The sequence below is a fragment of the Podarcis filfolensis genome, assembly GCF_964270895.1.
Source record: "Podarcis filfolensis genome assembly, chromosome: 2".
NCBI lineage: Eukaryota > Metazoa > Chordata > Lepidosauria > Squamata > Lacertidae > Podarcis > Podarcis filfolensis.
Genome location: NC_139605.1, coordinates 9,978,386 through 9,998,522, shown reverse-complemented (window position 1 = coordinate 9,998,522; position 20,137 = coordinate 9,978,386). Strand labels below are relative to the sequence as shown.

At 47.3% G+C, this 20,137-nt stretch overlaps 3 protein-coding genes and 1 long non-coding RNA gene across 8 annotated transcripts in view; 2 read left to right on the top strand and 2 right to left on the bottom strand.

Moving 5' to 3' along the window:
• LOC310756619 (uncharacterized protein) overlaps positions 1 to 12,951 on the top strand; it is a 31,610-nt gene extending 18,659 nt beyond the window's left edge. For all 3 annotated transcript variants that reach the window (XM_083601011.1, XM_083601009.1, XM_083601010.1), the window contains exons 2-4: positions 3,694 to 4,416; positions 4,529 to 4,652; positions 5,512 to 12,951. In XM_083601011.1, the coding sequence (XP_083457137.1) occupies positions 3,715 to 4,416; positions 4,529 to 4,652; positions 5,512 to 6,776 (2,091 nt within the window). In that variant the 5' untranslated portion in view covers positions 3,694 to 3,714 and the 3' untranslated portion in view covers positions 6,777 to 12,951. The remainder of the gene's footprint in view (positions 1 to 3,693; positions 4,417 to 4,528; positions 4,653 to 5,511) is intronic.
• The window catches only part of LOC310756497 (tigger transposable element-derived protein 1-like), a 796,241-nt gene that overhangs the window by 115,902 nt on the left and 660,202 nt on the right, over positions 1 to 20,137 (bottom strand). The gene's annotated exons all lie outside the window — the stretch shown is intronic.
• The window catches only part of LOC310756843 (uncharacterized protein), a 27,174-nt gene continuing 8,279 nt past the window's right edge, over positions 1,243 to 20,137 (top strand). Inside the window, exons 1-2 of one of the 3 annotated variants that reach the window (XM_083601692.1) lie at positions 1,243 to 1,276; positions 18,610 to 18,736. In XM_083601692.1, the coding sequence (XP_083457818.1) occupies positions 18,616 to 18,736 (121 nt within the window). In that variant the 5' untranslated portion in view covers positions 1,243 to 1,276; positions 18,610 to 18,615. Of the gene's footprint in view, positions 1,277 to 17,103; positions 17,357 to 18,609; positions 18,737 to 20,137 lie in introns of those variants that run through there. The other 2 variants (XM_083601691.1, XM_083601690.1) reach the window with 2 other exon arrangements.
• LOC310757492 lies at positions 14,472 to 17,110 on the bottom strand. Its single transcript, XR_014545264.1, has 2 exons — positions 16,982 to 17,110; positions 14,472 to 16,321 (listed from the first exon to the last, which is right to left on the bottom strand). It is a non-coding gene; the product is annotated as an uncharacterized lncRNA (long non-coding RNA).

Here is a 20,137-nt window from a genome sequence, read left to right as displayed (position 1 = left end):
CTGGGAAGGGGAACTGAGTGTTAAACCACTCCAGGGATTATAGCTCTGTGCGTTGAATAGGAGTCTCCTAACAATTCTCAGCACCCTGAACAAACTACAGTTCCCAGGATTCTGTGGGGGAAGCCATGACTGTTTAAAGTGATATAATACTGCTTTAAATACATAGTGCAGATGGGGCCTGGGAGAGGAAAGGAGAAAGTTAGGGGGAAGGAGGTCAGTCTCAAAATGCCAAAGTGAGCCAGCAAGTTATTTAATACACATTTATTTCATCTTTCAAGATGGACCTTGGCATCAGTTATCGGTGTCCTGGTTACTTCCTGGCTGGATTACAGCAATGCTATTCATGTGAAGCTGCTTTAAAAAACAGACAAAACCAATGCCTCATAAACTTCCAGTTGATGCAAAATGTTGCTGACAGGCTTGAGATCTGGTGCCTAAAATTTGGAGTTTTGTGGCTCCATCTGCGATGGTTGTCTGCTTTTGTTTTGGAGCTTTATTTCATGAATGGCTGCTATTAGTTGTTAAGGACCTGGAATGGCTTGGGGCCAGGTTACCTCAGTAATCGCTTGTACCCATGTGAACCAGTGGGCACTGAGGATCAGCTTCGGAGGTCCTGTGCTCTGCCCTTTTCCATGTGTGAAATTAGATGGGCCATGATGACAGAAGCGGCCTTTGGTGGTGGTGGCCCCACAATTGTGGAATGCCCTTCCCACGAAAAATTCACCTGGCTTTTCTTTCTGCCTTTCGGTTGGTGCTAAGGCTGTATACACTCCGTACATTTAAAGCACATCACATGCCCCCAAACCCTGGGAACAGTCTGTAAGGGTGGTGGGAATCGCAGCTGTGTGAGAGATAAACTACAGTTCCCATTATTCTTTGGGAGGGAGTAATGGATGTGCTTTAAATGCATTATGTGTGTGCAGCCTAAGGTTCTTTATTCTTTATTAATTTTCTTGAAAACAAAAACACACAAACTAGCAACTTGATGTTCTTAGATCTTTGCTGAAGTTCTGTTAGCAGTCCCTCCAATTGTCTTACACACTGTTGCTTTGTTATTTAAGGGTCGACAATGTGGCACCCAAGAGTGCACAGGTTTCTGCAGAGGCCTAAATTGGTGCTTTCTAGATCCTCCTCCCCCTACTTAAATTAGGCATGGAAGATGCATTTTGTTGTAACCAATAAAAGAGGTTGTGGTGTGTGCCCATGAGTCCCAGATTCAGTCCCCAGCATCTCCAGGCAGGGTTGGGAGAGACTCTCCCACCTGGAACCCTGGAGAGCTGCTGCCAGTCAGTGTAGACAATATTGAGCTAAATCATGGGTAGGCAAACTAAGGCCCAGGGGCTGGATCCGGCCCAACTGCCTTCTCAATCCGGCCCGCGGACGGTCCGGGAATCAGCGTGTTTTTACATGAGTAGAATGTGTCCTTTTATTTAAAATGCATCTCTGGGTTGTTTGTGGGGCCTGCCTGGTGTTTTTACATGAGCAGAATGTGTCCTTTTATTTAAAATGCATCTCTGGATTAAGGTCTGAGGGACAGTGGACCGGCCCACAGCTAAAAAAGGTTGCTGACCCCTGAGCTAAATGGACCAGTGATCTGATTCATTATAAGGCAACTCCTATGTTCTGTGTCCCTTAATAGACTAGGACCAGACCAGACTGTGGCCCGCGGTGTGTGTGTAGAACAGCGGGTGCAGCAACTGTGAACAGTGGGTGCAGTGCATTAAATATTCATCTTGAGTTCTAATTGTATTTTTATTGCTGCTTTTGTATTGTATTTTTAATGTATTATTGTACCTTCTATTGTAGTCGATGTAAAAAAATAAAATACAATTTAAATAATGAAAGAAGCAATAAAAATACAGTTAAAAAACCTGCAGCATCTAGCACAGTGCATTACAATTGCTACAACGGACAGAAAAAACCCATTAACTGGTCTGCCAAGACTCTCAGCAGTTTTCAAGTGGTTGGGGTGGCGTGGGGGGAAGAATCATAGAATCATAGAATTTTAGAGTTGGAAGAGACCACAAGGATCATCTAGTCCAACCCCCTGCAATGCAGGGGGAACTGCTGAAGGAGGCTATGTTTTTATACAGATCAGTTTATTATGGTCTTGGAGCTGCTGGTACATAACATGACGTCGTTGTTATCAAAACACTGTGCCCCATTTTGGTTGTCCACTCTCACCATTTAATTTGGATTTACTGTTTCTGTGTTTTTTTACTTAGTGGATTTTCGACAGAGACAGTAAAATCAGATTAAATGTGGAAATAATATGAGCTGGCATCTTGATGTGTGCGGATGCTGCACAAAACTTGCACGCATTCGCAGCACTGAACTTGCACTGAACTGCTGTGTGGAAATGCCTTTGGACTGCATTGATGGAGCAACATTGCCAGCATTGGAAGAAACTTGAATGACTATGTTCTACTTCTGCGGTCGGAGGAAGCAATGCTTCTGAATAGCAGTTGCTAGAAACCTCAGAAGGGGAAAGGGCTCTTGTGTTCGGGTTGTGCTTCCAGGCTTCCCATAGGCATGTGGTTGGTTATCATGAGACCTTTTAACTTGCTTTTTATAATTATTTTACTGTATGGTTTTATGGCTTTCTATACCCCTGTGATACAATGGTATATAAATGTTTTTTTTAAATAAATAAACAAGAAAGAAAGAAATAGGACTAAGATGGGCCAATGGCTTGATCTAGCAGGGCTCTTCTTAAGCACATCTGGTAGTGCAGCAATAAAACTGCTAGCACATTCACAAAGCTAAGCAGGGTCTGCTATGGTTTCAGATTGGATGGGGGACCATGTGTTGAGATTCCTGGGTTGGACCAGATGTCTGTTGGGGCCCCTTCCAACTCTACAATTCTAATATATTTTTTAATGTTCTTATGGGTTATCAATCCATTCCCAAGGGCAGTTCAAAGATCTGCAGGGTAAAGAGTGGCTTGCCCCCCATAGGTACATGGGGATCCATTGTCCAAATGGAACCAGTGATATAGGGAGAGGTGGGTTGTTCATCGTAGGACATATTAAAGCAGAGTTTGGATGCGAAATTCCTACCCTCCTACCCCAACTTAAGTCTGAAATGGGACAGAGCTAGGAACATAGGAAGTGGCCTTATCTTGGCCCATCCAGCTTAGTATTGTCCACATTGACCAGCAGAGGCTCTCTAGGGGTCTTTCTCTTAGCTCTACCTGGATATACCCGGTATTGAACCCAGGACTTTTTGCCTGGAAAGCAGACGCTTGACCACTGAGCTAGGAATATAGGGAGCTGCTGCTTGAAATTGGTGTTTCTCCTTGTTGCAGCAATCGTAATGCGCTGAAATATATGGAATTAGAACTGTGATGTAATGAAACCCAATCTATAAGAAATAAAAGAAGCAACTGACCTGCAATTAAAAATCAATGAATATTTAATGAGATGGATGGGCTATCTCTTGTCTTCAACCACAAATCCACATACACACTGCAGGCCACTCACATGATGAAGCTCAAGGTCCTCCTCCCCCAGCTTGCTCCAGCTCCCAAATCTTCTTCCATTCCTGCTCATCACCCTCTCCAAGACATCTCCATGGGGTTTGAGACACAAGGTTGTTCTTCTGCTCTTAATTCAGCATAAGCTCTCATTGGTCGTCCCCTGCCCCATTTTTGGGATACATAACAAAATTTACTTTTCCCTCTTTCCCATTCAGGAGCTGGATTCGGAAACCAAAATGGAGGAACAGGAACCTGCAGGACCCGAACCACGGGAGACTTTGGAGGGGGGAGCCCGAGACCTTCATGTCGTTCAGGTCGGGGCCACTGGGGAGTTGATGGAAGGGGCCACGCCTCAGCAGTTTAAACGGGAGCCGGAGGACCATTGTTGGGAGTCCCAGTTGCAGGACTTCTTGAAGGCGATGCAGCCCTCCCGTTCGGGATGGAGGAACCCCCAACCACCTCAGTACTCACTAGGAGAAGACACCAAGTACTTCCAGACCTCCTTCAAGGGAGGGGCTGAAGGTGGCCGGTGGCCTAAGGTTGAGTGCATGGACCAGAGCCCACCAGGCCTCAGTGGAGACACCAGCAAGGCCTACGAGAGCAGCCGAGAGTCACCAGTGAAAGTGAAGGAAGAGGTTCTGGATGAAGATCTGGTCAACGTCGAGATGAGGCGGCAGCGCTTCCGCCTCTTCTGCTACGAGGAGGCCGAGGGCCCCCGAGAGGTTTGCAACAAGCTCTGGGAACTTTGCCACCAGTGGCTGCGGCCGGAGACTCACAGCAAGGAGCAGATCCTGGAATTCCTGATCTTGGAGCAGTTTCTGACTGTCCTGCCTCCAGAAATGCAGAGCTGGGTCAGGGACCAGGGCCCCGAGACTTGCACCCGAGCCGTAGCCCTGGCAGAGCGGTACCTGCAAGAGTCTGAGGAACCCGAACATAAGGCAATTGTTTTGGATTAAGGGTTTGGGGTTGGTGGCAACTGTACCTGCAGCGTTCATGTTTTTTATACTTGTCTGACTATTATGCATCTCTCTCTTTTTTTTAAAAAAATAGCTGTCAGGCTCCTTGGAGAAGCCATTTAACTCTCCCATGTCAGATCATTCGCCAGCTGCTGTCCTGAAGATGCAGCTCCCCTTGGAGGAAAAGCAGGAGGATGACTGGGAGGCCACCTTGTCTGGTAAGTATTCCTGCTACCCAGGGGTGAGGGACTCCCAACTCTCGCCAACCCCAGCCAATATGTCCAGTTCTCAGGTATAATCAGACTTGAAGTCCCCTGCTGTCTCCTTGATCACTCTTTCTCAGTCTAAACCACCTCACAGGCTTGCAAGTGTAGCAGAGTTGTTAGAGTGCCAGACTAGAACCTGGGGGACCACGATTCAAATCCCCATTCAGCCATACAGCTCACTGGGTGACCTTGGGCCAGTTAACTGCCTCTCAGCCTAGCCTACCTCACTGGGTTGTTGGGGGGGGGAGAAACATGTACACCACCTTGAACTCCTTGGAGAAACGCCACCTTGAGCTCAGTTTTGAGTAAGGGTGGTGATCGCTGGAATAAATAAAATAATGCAGCACACTATTCCATTGTGGAATTAGCTTGTCGGTGTTAGCTAAATGGAATCTCATGGTTTGTTGGGAGGACAAAGAGGAAATAAGGCTGGTGCCCACACATCCTGTTTGTGGGCTTGCTAGAGGGGTACCCGGTTGGCTACTGTGGGAAAGAGGAAGCTGGCCTCTGGGGTGATGCAGCAGGGCCCTTCATTATGATTCTTTTACAGTGGTACCTCGGGTTAAGAACTTAATTCGTTCCGGAGGTCCGTTCTTAACCTGAAACTATTCTTAACCTGAAGACCATTTTAGCTAATGGGGCCTCCCGCTGCTGCTGCCGCCGTGCCGCTGCTGCGCAATTTCTGTTCTCATCCTGAAGCAAAGTTCTTAACCCGAGGTACTATTTCTGGGTTAGTGGAGTCTGTAACCTGAAGCGTATGTAACCTGAAGCATATGTAACCCGAGGTACCATTGTATTTGGGTTCCAACAGGCAATGAGCAAGTGCAAGATGACGACGACGAGGAGTCATCCTTTCAGGCCGACCGGCCTGATCAAGTGGGTATTGGTGGGGCATCGCTGGAAAGAGCCAAAGGGAAAGGTTTCCAAGGCCTTGAGGTGGACGGGAAGACTGAAAGTCGCCAGGGGCCAGAAGGTCACCTGGAAAGCCCTCCTGGGAAGGCCGCCAAGCTTTCTGAGGAAGGTGAGAGGGGCTTACGGGAGGGTTCCTCCCAGGAGGGAACCCACAGGCACGCTGACTCGGGGGAAAGCTCCTGCCAGAGCTTTGGCCATCAGGAAATGCAGCCGATTGAAAAGCCCCACAAATGCTCCTTTTGTGGTGCAAGCTTCTATGAGAGAACCCACCTGGTGATCCACGAGAGGATCCACACCGGGGAGAAGCCCTACAAGTGCTCGGTGTGCGAGACCTGGTTCTCGCACCCCTCTGAGCTCATGAGGCACGAGGAGACCCACATGCCTGAGAAGCCTCACAAGTGCGCGGTCTGCGGGAAGAGCTTCAACCAGAAAGCCTCCCTGATCACCCACGAGAGGACCCACACGGGCGAGAAGCCGTACGAGTGCTCCGAGTGCGGGAAGAGCTTCAGCACCAGCTCCCAGCTCATCACGCACAAGAGGGTCCACACGGGGGAGAAGCCCTACAGCTGCTCGTACTGCGGCAAGAACTTTAACCAGAAAGCCTCCCTCATCACCCACAAGCGGACCCACACGGGAGAGAAGCCCTATGAGTGCACGCTGTGCGGGAAGAGCTTCAGCGCTTGCTCACAGATCATCAACCACATCCGGGTGCACACCGGGGAGAAGCCCTACGAGTGCTTGGAGTGCGGGAAGCGCTTCGGGAGCAGCTCCCACCTCACCGACCACAAGAGGACCCACACGGGCGAGAAGCCGTACAAGTGCCCCGACTGCGGCAAGAACTTCAGCCGGAGCTCCAACCTGACGGCGCACAGCCGGATCCACACGGGAGAGAAGCCATATATATGCTCAGGGTGCGGCAAGAGCTTCCGGCAGAAAGCCTCCCTCATCACACACAAGAGAACCCACACGGGAGAGAAGCCTTTTGAGTGCTCCGAGTGCGGCAAGAGCTTCATCTCGAGCTCTCGGCTCGTCAGCCATAAGCGGGTACACACGGGGGAGAAGCCCTACGAGTGCTTGGAGTGCGGGAAGTGCTTCATTTCCAGCTCCCACCTCCTAAGTCACAAGAGGGTCCACACGGGAGAGGAGCCATATAAATGCGCGTAAGAGCGGGGAGAGGCTTTGGTCACTAGGCTGGCCCTCCTGATGGGGCCACTTCACCCATCGCCCCGGCCAGGAATCTTGTAAATCAGGGATGGCCTTAGCTTCTGTAATCTCGAGGGCCGTTTTTATTCTCTACACCTAACATTAAGGCACAGAATCTCTCTTACAATTTAGAAAGAAGACACGTATATTTTTTCTCTCCATAGGTATTAATTTCCTCCAAAGGCTGGTCATTCATCCTGGCTGTTAAGGCTTGCTGGTGTGATGGGCATCAACATGGCTAGGCCTGTGGTTTGTGCAGATCTCCCAGCCTCCAGCCCATGAGGAGTGTGCAAGTGTGGCACATGTGCATGCTGCATTCCCCACCTCCATTCCCCATGCATAAGGGGAGATGCGCACATTCGGCTAGAAGGACCTGTGGTCTGACTTGGCACAAAGGCAGGTTTGTTCTTATGGTCCCTGCCGCCTGCCTGTGATTCCCAGCTAGCAAACTCCGCGGACCATTCCTGAGGTCAAAGGAAGGGCCGTGGCTCACTGGTAGTACACAAGCTATGCAGTTCCAGACTCAGTCCCCACAGCCTCCAGCTAGGGTTGGGAGAATCCTGTGCCTGGAACCATAGAGAGCTGCTCACGGTCAGTGTAGAACGTTCTGAGCCAGAGGGACCTGAAGGTTGACCATATAAGGTAACTTCCTGTGTTCTGGTGACTCTCTTTGGGTCAGGGATGGGGCCCTCTGCCTGGTGCTGAACTGCAACTCCCATCACCCTTCTCTGCTGGCCATGTTAGCCAGGGCCAATGGGAGTTGGGAGTCAACAACATCTGGAAGCTCCCTATCCCTGCCACAGAGAATAGCCAAGGTGGAGGGTGGGCAGGACTCAGCACGAAGATGAACAATTCAGCTCTTGCAAGGCAGTGTCTCTCAAGGCAGCTTTCCATTATGGAAACCTGTCCAGAGCATCTCGTCCGCTGAAGCAGCCCTGAGCGGTCGCCACCACAAAATGGGAGCTTGTTGCAAAGGATTCTGGGAAATTTATTATGACATACACCCACCCACACATAGTTTGCATGGAAACACCTGCCTGGGCCTTTTGGGCCTCTAAATTTGGCACCGCCTTGAAGCTTGACGGTGTCTTTCAGCACACCCAACCCACTCTTATAGATGAGCATTTCATTGGTTTTGAGAATATTGTTCCTTTCAGAGGACAGCTTGTCCTCCATTTCCTTTCTTCTCCTCTGAGAAATTGCCAAGCATTCCCCTTCGCACCTCAAGATGTAGTTTGAAAACACTTCTGATAACTCTGTCCTCCTTCCCTTGTCATTGGAAAGCTGGCAGGGTGTAGATTTGTAGAAGCAAAAGTATTTTATGGGATGGCAGGAGACCTGTGTAACTGTTATTCTCCTCTGCCACCCAACCACTGCGCCACAAGTTTCTTGCAGGCAAACGATCCTCTGCTGCACCTGGCTGAGAACAAATTAATCCAGTCCCACTGTGTTTTACCACCTCTAGCCTGTGATGTGTGGCCCTGTTTTTGTCCCCCCGCCCTGAGTGAATCTAGGGCAAGCTCACCTCTGCCCTTCATTTTTCTGCTTGGGTGGGTGGGGATATTTGTATGCATGCTGTACTGACCTCCTCTGAAGAGGGCCTGCCCGAATAGTCAAGGCCAAGAGCTAAGCACACGTTGCAGGTAGAGCACCACAAATGGTCCCCTCCCCACCCAGAAATATGATGTAAATTGCTAGATGGATCACCCTTTAACTGCTTTCAAGGTCACAGCGAAAGTGCCTGCCCCCAGTCTTAACGTAGAATCATAGAATGGTAGAGTCGGAAGGGATCCCAAGGGTCATCTAGTCCAACCCCCTGCAATGCAAGAATGTTGAGCTCTTGCTGCTCACTTGCTTGGCCTGACTAATTCAAGCCTCTTTCCAGACCCGTTGTATTAACCAGCCAAGGGAATCTATAGTTTCGTAGAGCAAGGGTGGGGAACCTCAGCCCCTGGGGTCCAGAATGCGGCCCTCCAGACCCCTTTGCCACTAGTTTGAAGTTCCTGGGAGGCTGCCCATGAGGGACTGGGGCCTCTGGCTGAGAAAGTTTCCTATAGAGGCACAAAGTCAATTGCGATTGTGGTGATAGTTGCAGCAGGTTGACAAATAGATTCTGACTCCTGGTTGTTTTACAGTAGCAACAGCTAAGCACATCCAACTCCCAAGAAACCTCCTGGGCTGCCAAAATGGGGGGAAAAACTAAGTAGTGATTTACTGTGGTATAGAAAGACTCGAAGCTCAGTTCAGTTCTGGTACTGGAAACAAGCTAGGCTTATCATGTGTTTAGGAGACCCTGTTATGTTAAAGAATTGATTTTTTGGGGAGGAGGGGTTAACATGACTCTGCAGATGGTTCTGGACTCCGACTCCAAGCAGCCCCAGCTAGCATGGCCAGTGAACAGGGATCATGGGAGTTTAAGTCTCAGCAACCTCTGGAGGGCTGCAGGTTCCCCATCTCTGATACACAGCAAATGTGGAAGCAGGGGCTGAGAAACCATTCGAGTCCTGAAAACCATAGTTTGTCAAGGCTGCTGTCCTCATGGAACAGTTCCCACACCCTTAACAAACTACAGTCCCCAGGATTCTCTAGGACTGCTAAAGTGGTGTAAGAGTGCCCTGAATGCACTGTGTGGGTTAGGGATGGGGGAGAGGTTGGATTCAGTTTGCATTTAAAGGCGAACTTGCCTAATTTGCGTCTTCTGAAACAATGCGCGATCCAATACACAACCATCCTTTGAACTTTGCACTTCTCTGAATTTTGCCATGTGGTTGTGCAGGCAGGCAGTGTGTACAAAATGCATATACTAGGGTAAGGTGTGCATATAAATGCACATGCTAGCAAAAATACCATTAACATGAATTATATTAGAGGAAATTGCTTTGGGGAAATGTGCGTTTTAGGCAAAATTACATGCAAAAAATGTATATATTAGGATAAATTCACACTAAGATGCTGATGAATTTTCATGAGGATTTTTTTTTTAGAGGAGAAAATTACAAGCTGATGTGGAAAAGCAGAGAAATGAATTTAAGATTGGGGGAAAATGAGAAACTGTACTTGACATATTTGTCCATGCCTAGTGTGGATGTGACCTTAGTATGGGGGTACTGGAAGAAGAGGAGGACTAAGGAGTGGAGAGCAAATTGCATAAAGTGCGTGTGAGTGAGAAAATTTTAAAAGCAGGTTAGGTGCATGTGCATTTTTTTCTTGGAGAAAGGGTGATTCTCTGGCCCGGTTCAGACGTGCATGTACTGTGCACTAGCAACTAAACACGTCTCTCTTGCAAAGGTCCAGTTAGAGGTGAATGTGAGAAGAAGCGCAAACTCTGTGCTGTCTTCTTGATTCAACCACACGTCACATCACTTGAAGCCTGCCTACAGCTGTCCATCAATGAACAGACATGTTGGCCTGCCCAAAGCGGACAGTTGGCGTGTCCTGGATAAAATGGGGCTCCCAGAAATAACTGGGATGGGAAGGGAAGGAAGGAGACTGCTTAACTGTCCCTCTCCAGGATGAAGGGAACAGAGCTTTATGGGGAAATTACATAATGCTGGGGTGGGAAACCAGTGGCCCTCCAGGTAAAAATGGACCACAACTCCCATCATGCCTGACTATTGGCTATGCTGACTGGAGCTGATGGGTCTTGGAGTCCACCAACATCTGGAAGACCACAGATTCTCCAGCCCTACTTTTAGAGTTCACTGTGGTATACAGTGTTGTTTTTCCAGAAAAAGAGGTGCTGGAACTCACCGTGAACGCCTCTTATATAGTCAAACCTCGGTTGTCAAACATAATCCATTGTGGAAGCCTGTTTAGCTTCCGAAACATTTGACAACCAAGGCGTGGCTTCCGATTGGTTGTAGAAGCTTCCTGCACTCAAGCGGAAGCTACGTCGGATGTTCAGCTTCCAAAAAACATTAGAAAACTGGAACATTTACTTCCAGATTTTCGGCGTTTGGGAGCTGAATCATTAGAAAACGGGGCTGTTCGGGAGCCGAAGTTTGACTGTAATGGCAATGGCGGCCGCCTGAAAGGTGCCAAAACTGAGTTCTGGAGAGTTCTGGCTGAAAAAAAGCCCTAGGTGTATACAAGATGAAGAAAAGCAAGTTCATATGGAAGAGTCAGAACAGGGCAGCATACTGGGAGCAGAGGAGAAATTAATTTAGATCTCACCCACCCAAAAGGTGGACACGTCTTCTTGCAAAGGCAGAAAGGGAAGGTTTCGTGGGTGCTGCCAGGTGAGCTGTTTGTTGAGCCTTCGTCCTGCTTTGCTTGCGGGGAGATTAGAAGGACATTCTGATTTGTTCGCGAGGAGGCTAGATGGCGTAACATTGAGGCAAGTGTTTTCCCACACTTTTTTGAGCATTTCCCCACCCCGAAGGAAGTAGGCTTGTTGTGCAAGACCTCCAAATGAACTATCAACTATCATCGCACAACCCTGATTTTGCTCAGATTGTGATCCTCCTTGCAAATAATGACAACCTGGAAGTTCAGGCACAGCACTTGGGATCTAGAAAGGAGTAAAGGAAGGGATTTTTAAATAAATAAATACAAATAATCAATATTTTGAAGGATAGAGAGATAACGGTAGTCTTTTTGCTCCCCTCTCCCCACCCCCTTCCACTAGTAGGGGTGTTTTAGCTTGATCTGTTTTTTTCTCCCCTTCATATATCTAGGATTGGCCAGTTATGGCAGGCTGCTCCCCAGGTGGTGTTAAACTACAACTCCCATTAGCTATGCTGGCTGGGGCAGGTGGGAGTTGTAGCACAACAGCACCTGGAGGGCACCTGGTTGGTGAAGGGTGCTATGGGCACTCCGTATAAATTGGGACCAACATGATAAGGAATCCTTGCACACTTAAGGCAGAGCTAGGGAGCCTGCAGCCCTCTCGGTGTTGCTGTGCTCTTCACTCCCATCAACTTCAGCTAGCATAGTCAATAGGGATGATGGGAATTGTAGTCCAACCACATCTAGAGGGCCAGTAGTTCTCTCCCCCTGTGCTAAGGTAACAACGACAGCATCTGCCCCATAATTTGCAACTTCTTCAAGGAGCTCAGGGCCAAATACAAATGGAAAAGGGGGCAGGCAGGAGTGGAAATCAATTTTTGTTCTAACGAATAACCCTGTGAGGGAGATAAGGCTGGAGAGGAGGGACTTCCCATATGACGCTCAGTAAGAGTGAAACTAGATGTGGGGTGGGAGAAGTTAATTGTATAGTTTATTCAATCCTGATTTTTTATTTATTTATTTTTTGTTAAGCAGGGGAATAAAGATTGTGATGGTAGAGGGAGGTGTTGTTCATCCCACGACGTGGAGTGTGTTTGGAGGGTGTGGGGGACGAACCTTGAACCCTCCCCAGCTCCCCCTTCCTTGCTCATTGTCTTGAAGCAGTTTCCTCACTGGCAGTGAGCTGGAGAGAAAAATCCTTGAAATACAGTGACAAGGAAGGAGGCAGCATTTTGCTCCTCTCCCTTGCAAACACCCTTTTTTGTGGAAAAGTAGCCTCCAACCTTTCTGGACCTGAGACACTCACTATCAGCTCAGACACTTATTGGGGGTCCTCTCCCCCCTATTTCTATACACAAACAGTTAAAGAACTAAACAAACATGGTGCTCCATCACAATTAGTTTCTCTTTCATGGATGTGGGGACATTTGAACCTGGCTCCCCTGGCTTTGCTGTACCGTGACAACAGGGGACACAGTGCCTGGAAGGGCATGGGGACGGTATCATCCTCTCTAGGACTTTAGAACAAGGTCTTGCCCAAGCCTCCACAAGAGGAAAATGGCCACATTTTCATCTTTCTACAAGAAGTAAGAGGGGTCAGAAAATGGACGCCTTTCTCAAAGATGGGGCATCATGAAATGGACTCCTTTCTTGGAATCTGCCTGTACTGCTGGGAGAAATTGAGCTGCACTGTCTCTCTTGAAATTATCAGCCCACCGCCCTCCTCCGGCTTCCCTTGACCTCACTTATTCTTAAATCCACCTTTCACGTCCGTTTATATCCCTCGACGTGTCTGCATGTTTGCTGTTCACATGAAGAGGCACGGGGAGAGGTGAACACTGCTTCCTTCCTATGAATGTTTGTGAATCTGTAGTTGTAAAAATGCATTAAAAAAAACCCTTAAATTCAATTTATTAGGGATATGCATTACTTGTAGATTTTACATTAAATTCTTCCCCTCCTTTTTTGCCATTAATTTTTTATATCTCAAGATGACTTGTTCCATATTGAGAAGAAGCTCCAGTTTCAAGTTGTAAGGTGAATTACGGGTTTTATTTTCTGTTTCTCTTTTGGCCGCCTCTGAAATTCTGCCTAGGACCATTCTTTTCTCTAGCATTCTATTTCTGTGAAATGGCCGGAGGTTAATCCTTTTTTAAAAAAAAAAAAAAGTGTAACAAAACACAGTTGTTAAACATGAATTTGCAGACTAAGATGGCAGAATGAAGTGGCAGAATTGGTACCGTCCGCAGGCTTGGCTAAAACTTGTGTTGGGTTTGTCCTTCACAATGCAGGGTCGGAATCTCCTTCCCTGTAACTTGAAGCCATTGGTTTGGGTCCTACCCTCCGGAGCAGGAGAAAAAAAACTTGCTCCATCTCCCACGTGATGATAACCTTTTAGATATTTGAAGATGGTTGTTATATCTCCTTTCAGTCTCCTCTTTACCAGGTTAAACATATCCAACCCCCTGAACCATTCTTCATAAGACTTGATTTCTAGACCCTTGATTATCTTAGTTACCCACACCTGTACATGTTCTAGCTTGTCAATATCTTTAAATCGTGATGCTCAGAACTGGACACAGGACTCCAGGTGGGCTCTGACCAAGGCATAATAGTGCAGTCCTGTTACTTATACAGCCTAGAATGGCAGTAGCTTTTTTTGCTGCTACATCACACTGCTGACTCATGTTAAGTTTGTGGTCTACCAAGACCCCTAGATCCTTTTCATATGTACTTCTGGCAAGCCAGGTGCCCCCCATCTTATATTTGTGCAGCTGGTTCTTCCTGCCTAAGTGCATTTCAGCACCCAGGTAGTGGCCAGCTTTGATGCCTCTGGGAGGCTGACAAGCAGGACCCAACTGCAAGAACACTCTTCCTCTCTTACCACTTCCAGCAGCTGCACTGAACTTGAGGCAAGGTGAGCTCTGAAACACCTTGCCACAAGGAAAATAGTGCAGCATAGAATTCAACCATTTTGAAAGATGGATTAGATTTCAGGGGGGGGGGGGTTGGGAATGACAGTAATTGCCAGATTATTATGTCAAATGTTGCCTGCATTTTGTGACTGGTGGGCCGCAATAATTTCCAGCAATCTGAAGGGTGGGGGATTTGGAGAAAAATTGTCCTGTATTTAAAAAAAACCCTTAACCTTTCCTCATAGGGAAGTTGCTCTAGATGTTTGATAATTTTGATTGCCCTTTTCCATGTCCTTTCCAGCAACATCTTTTGTTAATCACTGTGCAGAGGCTGCCATTTCAGAGACTGCAGCTGCTGAGGAACATTTCTTTTTTACTATTGATTACATATTGCAGACCATTATAGTTTCCTAGTAGGTCTGAAGCCCAAAGGAGGAGGGGGGAGGAAACACCCTCTCGGCTTTTAAATCTCTGGGGGAGAAGCTGTTGCGGCAGAAATGACTACAGCAGACCGAGTGGAGAGGCTTCTATTGATTTTATTTATTTAGGGGGGAAATGCATATCCCGCCCTTCCCCCACAAAACACAGCGCTCGGAGCCGGCTCACAGCATATAAAACAATGCAATAAAAACAAACATAAACACAGGCAGTGGTGCAGCGGGTTTAAAAAACAAAACAAAAAAACCAAGATGAAACAATAGTGTCAGCCAGAAGAACGTCTGGGCTAATGAAATGCTTGCATAAAATAACTGTTGTAACCAGGCAGTTTTAAGTTAAAAATGTGGGGCTAAATCAAGGGCACTCGAGACAGCCTGTTTATTGAGCATTCATCCTGATTTGTTTGTGGGAGATTGGATAATGGGCACATCAGCACCACACATTTAAAGTGTCCCATGTGCTTTTCATAGAATTGTAGAGTTGGAAGGGACCCTGAGGGTCATCTAGTCCAACCACGTGTGGTGCAGGAATCTTAACTAAAGCACATCACTTCCCCAAAAGATTCCCAGGAACCATAGTTGGTTAAGGGTGCCAGAAATTGCACATCTGTGGGTGGAAACTACCATTCCCAATATTTTTTTGAGGGAAGTCATGAGCTTTGGCTGTGCTTTAAATGTGCGATGTGGATTGGCTCGTCAATGCTGCACCACAGCAAGTGTTGTCCCACACTTTCCAGTGCATTTCCCTGTCACTTTCCTTACTGCAAAAAGTCTGGTCTATTGTGGGGGGAAGCGTGTTTGTTGCAGAATAACAACTCCCTGTGTAATTGAATCCCATTCAAATAGTGACAGTCTGGAAATGCCCCGAGCTCTCCTTGCTGCAGCCTTTATGAAGCTGTGTCCCCAACGCCCAGAGCAGGGAAACCTGTGGCACTCTAGGTCTGTGACTCCCGCCACCCCTGACTGTTAGGCATGCTGACTTGGGCTGAGGAGAGCTGGGAATCCAACAGCACCTGGAAAGCCACAGGTTCCCCATCTCTGCCTTTCTCTGAAGCTTGCAGTGTTCAAGTTGCTCGAATGAGCAGCACCCTACTTAGGTACAAACGGAGTTCATGGATGTAGGAGACATGGGACAGAAGTGAGGGTCTCACCTGTCCTCTGTAGTTCTAAATTTACCTTTTTTTTTTTTAAGTCCAGAAGTCAGCAGCAGAGCTAAAGTGATCTCTGAAACTGTTTCAGAGTGAGAATAGCAGAGCATGTTGCTAGGCCTGAATCCCATTAAACTCAGGACAGTTTGCTTTGGAGTAAAAATGCTTATAGCTGCACCACACAATTTTATTTTTATTTCTAAATGGTTAAAATAAAACTGAATGCAAGCAGGTTAAACCCAGTTTATTAAACATATAATTCAGAACACCAAAAGACACTTGAAGACAAAAAAAGTAAAATTCATAAATCTACTTACACAACAATTTCCATTAATAATAAGAGCTGGAGACATATCTACTATGAACTTCATGAAGTATTCATAACTGTACACTTAAGAACAAAGAAATTAAATTTTAATAATTAAACTATTTAAGTTCGTAAAAATGAAGGTTAATTCCAAGCTTTTCCATTCTGAAGCCTGAATCAGCAGCCTTCAACCACATCCATCAGCTCAAATCCAACTCATTGAGATGCATCCAAATGAAATTAGTGGGGCAATTTAGCTGTGATTAATTAAAATCGCATTATTTCCAACAAGACTGAATAATTGTATGCAAATAAAGAACCAAGTTGCTCCCTTCTCAAATTAGGACCATTTCCTCTCTGCCTCCCTACAAAAACGGATCTGAATGTGTCTTTTTCCTCTCATGCAAAGAAACGTTTTGCCCAGTTCACTGCCACACTTTTCTTCCGAACAGTTCTAGCCCCTTTGGTGCCACTAAACAGAAAAACATTCAGTAAATGTTATGGCTTGTATATCCAGCAGTCTCTCATTACATTAGTGGAAGGATTTATACTAGTGCAACAGAACGTGCCCTTCTTCCTCCATGTACTCCCCTAAACCTGTCCTATGTTTACCCCACGTACCCTTTGGGGCAGATTTTAGGAGTTTGTGGAGCTCAGTATGCCTCTGAATACGAGTTCCCTATGAACACAAAGGTAGAGAGAACAGTGCTATTGTTACTGAGTTTCTTGCTTTGTGGGCTTCCCATAAGCACCTTGTTGACCACTGTTGGAAGACAGAATTTTTTAATATTATTATTATTAGGACTTATGAGTTGCTTTTCAAAACAAAACGGCAAACTCACAACGAAAATTAAAACCAACAATAACGCTGAAACAAACAAAAGCGAAAAACAATGATACGCATTAATAAACAGGCAAAATAAAGCTGATTGCCAAAGGCTCCTGCATCTTCAGTAGCTGTGCAGAAAAGAAAATTGCAATAGGGGCAGCGTGTCTTCCATGCCACACTTGCTAAAATGCCCACTTCCTAAACTGCAGAAGCTTTCCCCGCTCGGCCACCATAAGGTCCTCCAGTGTCGTATAAAAACATCTCCCTCTCCCCTCACCCCGCCCAGCACCGACTCCTCCTGACCTGGAAACACAACAGCACGTGACGTAAAAACAACCCGCTCTAGGCCACAGCATCTCTCTGGTGAAGCCCCCCCCCCCTTGCACTTTGCATCGGAGGAGCGGAAAGCCGGAAGTATCTATAATAACCACCCATAAAGATAGAACGAGGGTAGAGAGGCTCACCATGGCAACCCTGATGGGGACGTCGCTCTACCCAGAGCAGCCTCTATGGTGGGCTCTGCTTTAGCTCGTGGGCTGCTTAAGACTGGAAGCGCCGACGAGAGCCGGTCTCTTCCTTCCGGTTTGCTGCAGAGTTGGGATTGTGAATCCCACCCCCCACCCCACCCCCCGGGCAGAGAATGACGTCTGACTGCTGGAGATGGAGGGCCAAAGGCAGGTCAGGAGAATGGGCTGCTCGGGAAGCTCCCCGGAGGCTTAGCACGAGGAGCAAGGGTCTCCGGGTTGGGCTGCTGGCTGGGCGCGCATTGTTTGGCTCTTGCTCTTTGCAGCCCTGCGAGGTTGGTGAGGGTTGCGGGGGTGGGGTTGGTCCTGCTTCTCTCGCGCTGTTATTTCTTCTTTCATCCGAGGAGTTCAGAGGAGTGGGAGATCCTCATCCCGCTTCCCCTTTGTCCTCCCACCCCAATCGCCCTAAGTTGAAGGCAGCATATGCTATGCTGGGTTTTTATAGCCTGTTGGAAGCCGCCCAGAGTGGCTGGGGCAACGTAGTTAGATGGGCGGGGGTGTTGTTGGCATCTGCCTGTCATGAAAGAGACAATGGAGTGTGCCTCCGGGGGTGAATTCGAAACTACCGCGTTAGCAGCACCGAAGGAGCTCCTGGCTGCTATCTCCCTTGTTGTGACATCTCCAGAGTGCAAGTGTGGGCCGTGTGTGTGGAGGCCTTGGCTGCCCATAGGACAAGAGCCCATTCTCAACCTTGCTGATATGGTCCAAGGGAAAGCAGAACAATACGTTTGGCACCAGCTTGGCTGCAAGAGTTGCCCAGAAGGAGGCATAAAAGGTGCCATCCAACCTCCTTAGAGACTCCACTCTGGATTTGTGTAGGATTTTCTATTTAGCCTTTCCTTCTGAAGATAACCCACAAGGCAGTGGAGGTTTAGGACCAGACCTTTCCTTCTCCTACATGGGTTCCCTTCCTAGGTTGACACGCCCCCATCTCCCTCTCACTTCCTTCTAAAGCACATACGGAGACTGCCCTCTTGACCGTTGGACTCACTGTTGGTCTCATCCGTTCAACCCGTCAGAGCCTCTCTTTGCATGCAGGGGAAGTCCCTAACTTACCAAGGGTTTGAGACCCATTGGCTACCCTCACCTGGATTAGTGGACCAGTTGAAGCCATTCCCAGGGAGTAGTGGCTGTCTCATGCTGACAGCTTCTAGGAGACATGTGTGAGAACGAGGTGCAGGGAGCATGATGTGTCCCCCACCAGAGGTGCTACCCATTCCCTAGCACCCCATACCCCCCCATACTACCCAGGATTTTTTGTGCTATGAGAGAGGGGGGGAAACATTTTTTTTTCTCCATACCATGTATAATTTTATACTCTTCAGTCATGACATTGATGTGATGTGATGTGATAGAAGGCGGCTTCAGAGGAATGAGAATCTCCCTCCATGCTCTTCTTCTTAACAGGGGCTTATGATTTTCAAAGAGGTGGCCGTGTGTTTCACCGAGGAGGAATGGGTTCTGCTAGATCCAGGCCAAAGGGTGCTCTACTGGGAAGTCATGGCAGAGAACTATGGGATGGTAGCCTCCCTGGGTAAGTATCTTTGAAGGTGTGTTAACCCGAATGTTCCTATTGCTTAAGACCCCCTCTAGCTGGTTCCCATTCCTAGGATCTCCAGCTTCCTCCCATGTCACATCCTAAGTACACACCTCAAACCAATAGTTCTTGTGGAGCTTGCAAGAGGCAGTAATAGCCATGAACTTGGATGACTTTAAAAGAGGATGAGATCAGTTCCTGGAGGATAAGACTACATTGTATAAGACTTCTGTATTCCAGCTGCTGGAAACTGCAGGAAGGAAGAGTGCAGCCACACTTAGGTCCTGCTTGCAGGCTTCCCATGGGCATCTGTTGGCCATTCTCCAGCCATTCTCATTATCTTGATTCTCATCACTGGTTCATCAAAATGGCTTTTCTTGGGCTGTTCTTGGAGACTTTAATTCTCTCTTCAATGGCCAAATGCAAGGTGGGCATCTGTCACACCTGACCAAAGAAGCCTGATAGATCTGATTAGTGGACTATCCTCTCAGCCCTCAAGCTTTCCCTCCTAACCTGAGTAAGATAAATGAGATTGTGTGCATCTGTGCTAGGGTGGGGGAATCTTTTTCCTATGAAAGTTTGTTCACCATAGGAAAAGCCAGTATGGGGCACAGCCAATGGTGGGCAGAGTTGCAGGACTGCAGAAAGCTCTGTGCCATCCCTTCTGTCTGGCCCCATATGCACTATACGGTACAGTATCCTGCCACTTGAAACAGTCATGGCTTCCCCCACAGAGTCCCCAAGAAATGTGATTTTGAAGGGTTCTGAGAGTTGTTAGGAGACACCTGTTCCTTTCACAGCTGCAATTCTGAGAGTTCCCTGGGGAGAAGAATGGACTGTAAAACCACACTAGGAAAATGGAAAAATACAGAGTGGTCAGACATGAGCCATAGAGAGTGAGAGACAGGGACATATTGGGCTAAGAGTGTGTGTGTGTGTGTGTGTGTGTGTGTACAGTTGTACCTTGGAAGTCAAACGCCTTGCTACTGGATAAAAAAAATTATATGCATGCAGGATTACAAACTGTTCTAACCAGCTTGTGGAGACTATCAGAGGTCACAAAGAGAAAGGAAAAATATATGAAAATAACAACAAGAGATGTGGAAAAACAATAAGAAGGGACTGGATAGTACTGTGAACATCATAAGGTTAGATTTGTGGACATTAAAACAGCAGTAAGAAGCAAGAAGTTGATTGGATCCCCTTCGGAACTTGAAATATGGGTACCCCCAACAAAAATTTAAAATTCGGCTGTGTAATTTGGAATTTATGTAATTTGGTTTGATTTGATGTGATTGGTCGGTTAATAAAAAATTATTCTTAAAAAAAAAAAAGGAAGTCAAACGCCTTGACTCCCAAACAAATCGGCTCCCTAACTATTGAAACCCAGAAGCGATT